The 1,771-nt window shown below is 56.6% G+C and overlaps 1 protein-coding gene across 1 annotated transcript; it reads left to right on the forward strand.

Annotated features, from left to right (window-relative positions):
* Positions 1-501: 501 nt before the first annotated feature.
* LOC124657211 lies at positions 502-1,249 on the forward strand. Its single transcript, XM_047195796.1, has one exon. The coding sequence runs from the start codon at positions 587-589 to the stop codon at positions 1,247-1,249; it is 663 nt and encodes a 220-aa protein (XP_047051752.1). The 5' UTR covers positions 502-586.
* Positions 1,250-1,771: the final 522 nt, after the last annotated feature.

Below are 1,771 nucleotides of genomic sequence, written 5' to 3' on the forward strand. Positions count from 1 at the left end.
CCTCTGAAGTTTGGTTCTTGCACAGAGGGAGTATCAAGTAAGTTAGGCACCAGAATAAAATAACGTGCTGTCGTAATTACCCCCTTCTGAACTTTGATTCTTGCGGGCATGCTTGCATGAACAAGTTATTTATATCCAAGAAACCATCACAGTCAGCTGTCGCGAGCCGTGACGACGGACAATTGATGAAAAAGCCGCGTGCCGTTACCACGGAAACGGCTTTACAAGTGCTCTGCTCACTGGTCGCTGTCACTGTCCCCTATTCTGTTCAGAAACTCGCGAATACGTACAACCTGGACTTTCTCAGCACTCGCCAACGGGCCTCAAGTGAGACCAGCTTGCAATGCAAGTATGCACTCTCCTTTGACACTGACAGCACGAGTGCGTGGATGACGAACTGGCCTGCGTCATCGCACGAACAAGCGCTATTTCCACTCGCCGTTTCCCCTATAAAAAGGCTGCATCAGACGCAGGCTCTGTCTGCGAGCGCGGTAACAACGGATCAGCTGATCAACCAACCAATCCACTCCCCACTTGCTCACACGGACTCACAGCAGAACACAAACACGTCGTCGCGAGGGAAGACATGGGCTCCTGCGTCTCGCGATCGCCGGCGTCGGCATCGGCGACGGGGTCTGAGCGGGCGGTGGCCACGGCGAAGGTGGTTGGCCTGGACGGCTCCATGACGCAGTACGCGGCGCCAGTCACGGCGGGCGAGGCCCTGGGCGACGATAACAGCCGCAAAGGCGCGTCGGTCTTCCTGTGCAGCTCCGACGAGCTCCGCTTCGACGCGCCCCCGCGCGCGCTGGCGGACGACGAGGCGCTGCAGCCCGGGTGGCTCTACTTCGTGCTCCCTGTCTCCATGCTCCGCCTCGCGCTCTCCGGGCACGAGATGGCCGCCCTCGCCGTCAGGGCCAGCTCGGCGCTGGCCATCGTCAGCGGCGTTGCGTCCCCTCCGCGCCGCAAGATCGTGCCCGGCGCCAACAGCAAAGGACGAAAGATGGCGCGAGTGGCGCCGCTCGTTGTTGCCCCCAGCAACGACGAGGACGCCAAACTAGCAGACAGTGGATCGAGCGTGCACGCATACGGCAAATACGCTGCCTCGCACAAAGCGGTGCGCGGCGGCGGCGATGCGACAGGGGGGAAGACGAGGAAGAGAGCAGGTTACAGAAGCCGCGGCGCTCGTCATCGCCGTCGTGAAGCAGACGTGCCGAGGTTAAGCGCCATTCTGGAAGACGACGACTTTTGAGCAAGCCCCGATCGAAGTCAGTTTCAACGACTCGATCATCGAGAGAGTAGTTAGCTAGTTTAGATAGTTGTTTCAGTCACCCCTTGAACCCCCTTCAGAGTTCAGAGTAGGAGATCCGTGTATGTCTCTCGGTCATACTACCATCTACCATGTACAGGATGCTTTGATTCTTTGATCTGTGTTCATCGAATGTCGGATCATGGCAAAATCAAAATGCAATGCGACGGGCTAATGCACAGTCTTGTTCACATTCCTCATTTCTGTTTCGATCTCTGTTTTCCAGGATAGTTGCACTTGAGAAAACTAACATTTCGAGAGAGCCAAATCTTCATATTCTCATCATTCACTACGGGAATAAAGGGCATTGCCGTGCCCCCCTCACCCTAGAAATGTGCCTGCACTCGTGAAAAAAGGGCCTTCCATCCAGCTCCATTAGTCCCCAAATATTTGGAACCGTGACTAATGGGACCTTTAGTCGCGGTTCGGGAGGCGAACCGCGACCAAATGCCTGGGCCCAAGGCG

Source organism: Lolium rigidum, chromosome 5 (assembly GCF_022539505.1).
Source record: "Lolium rigidum isolate FL_2022 chromosome 5, APGP_CSIRO_Lrig_0.1, whole genome shotgun sequence".
Taxonomy (NCBI): domain Eukaryota; kingdom Viridiplantae; phylum Streptophyta; class Magnoliopsida; order Poales; family Poaceae; genus Lolium; species Lolium rigidum.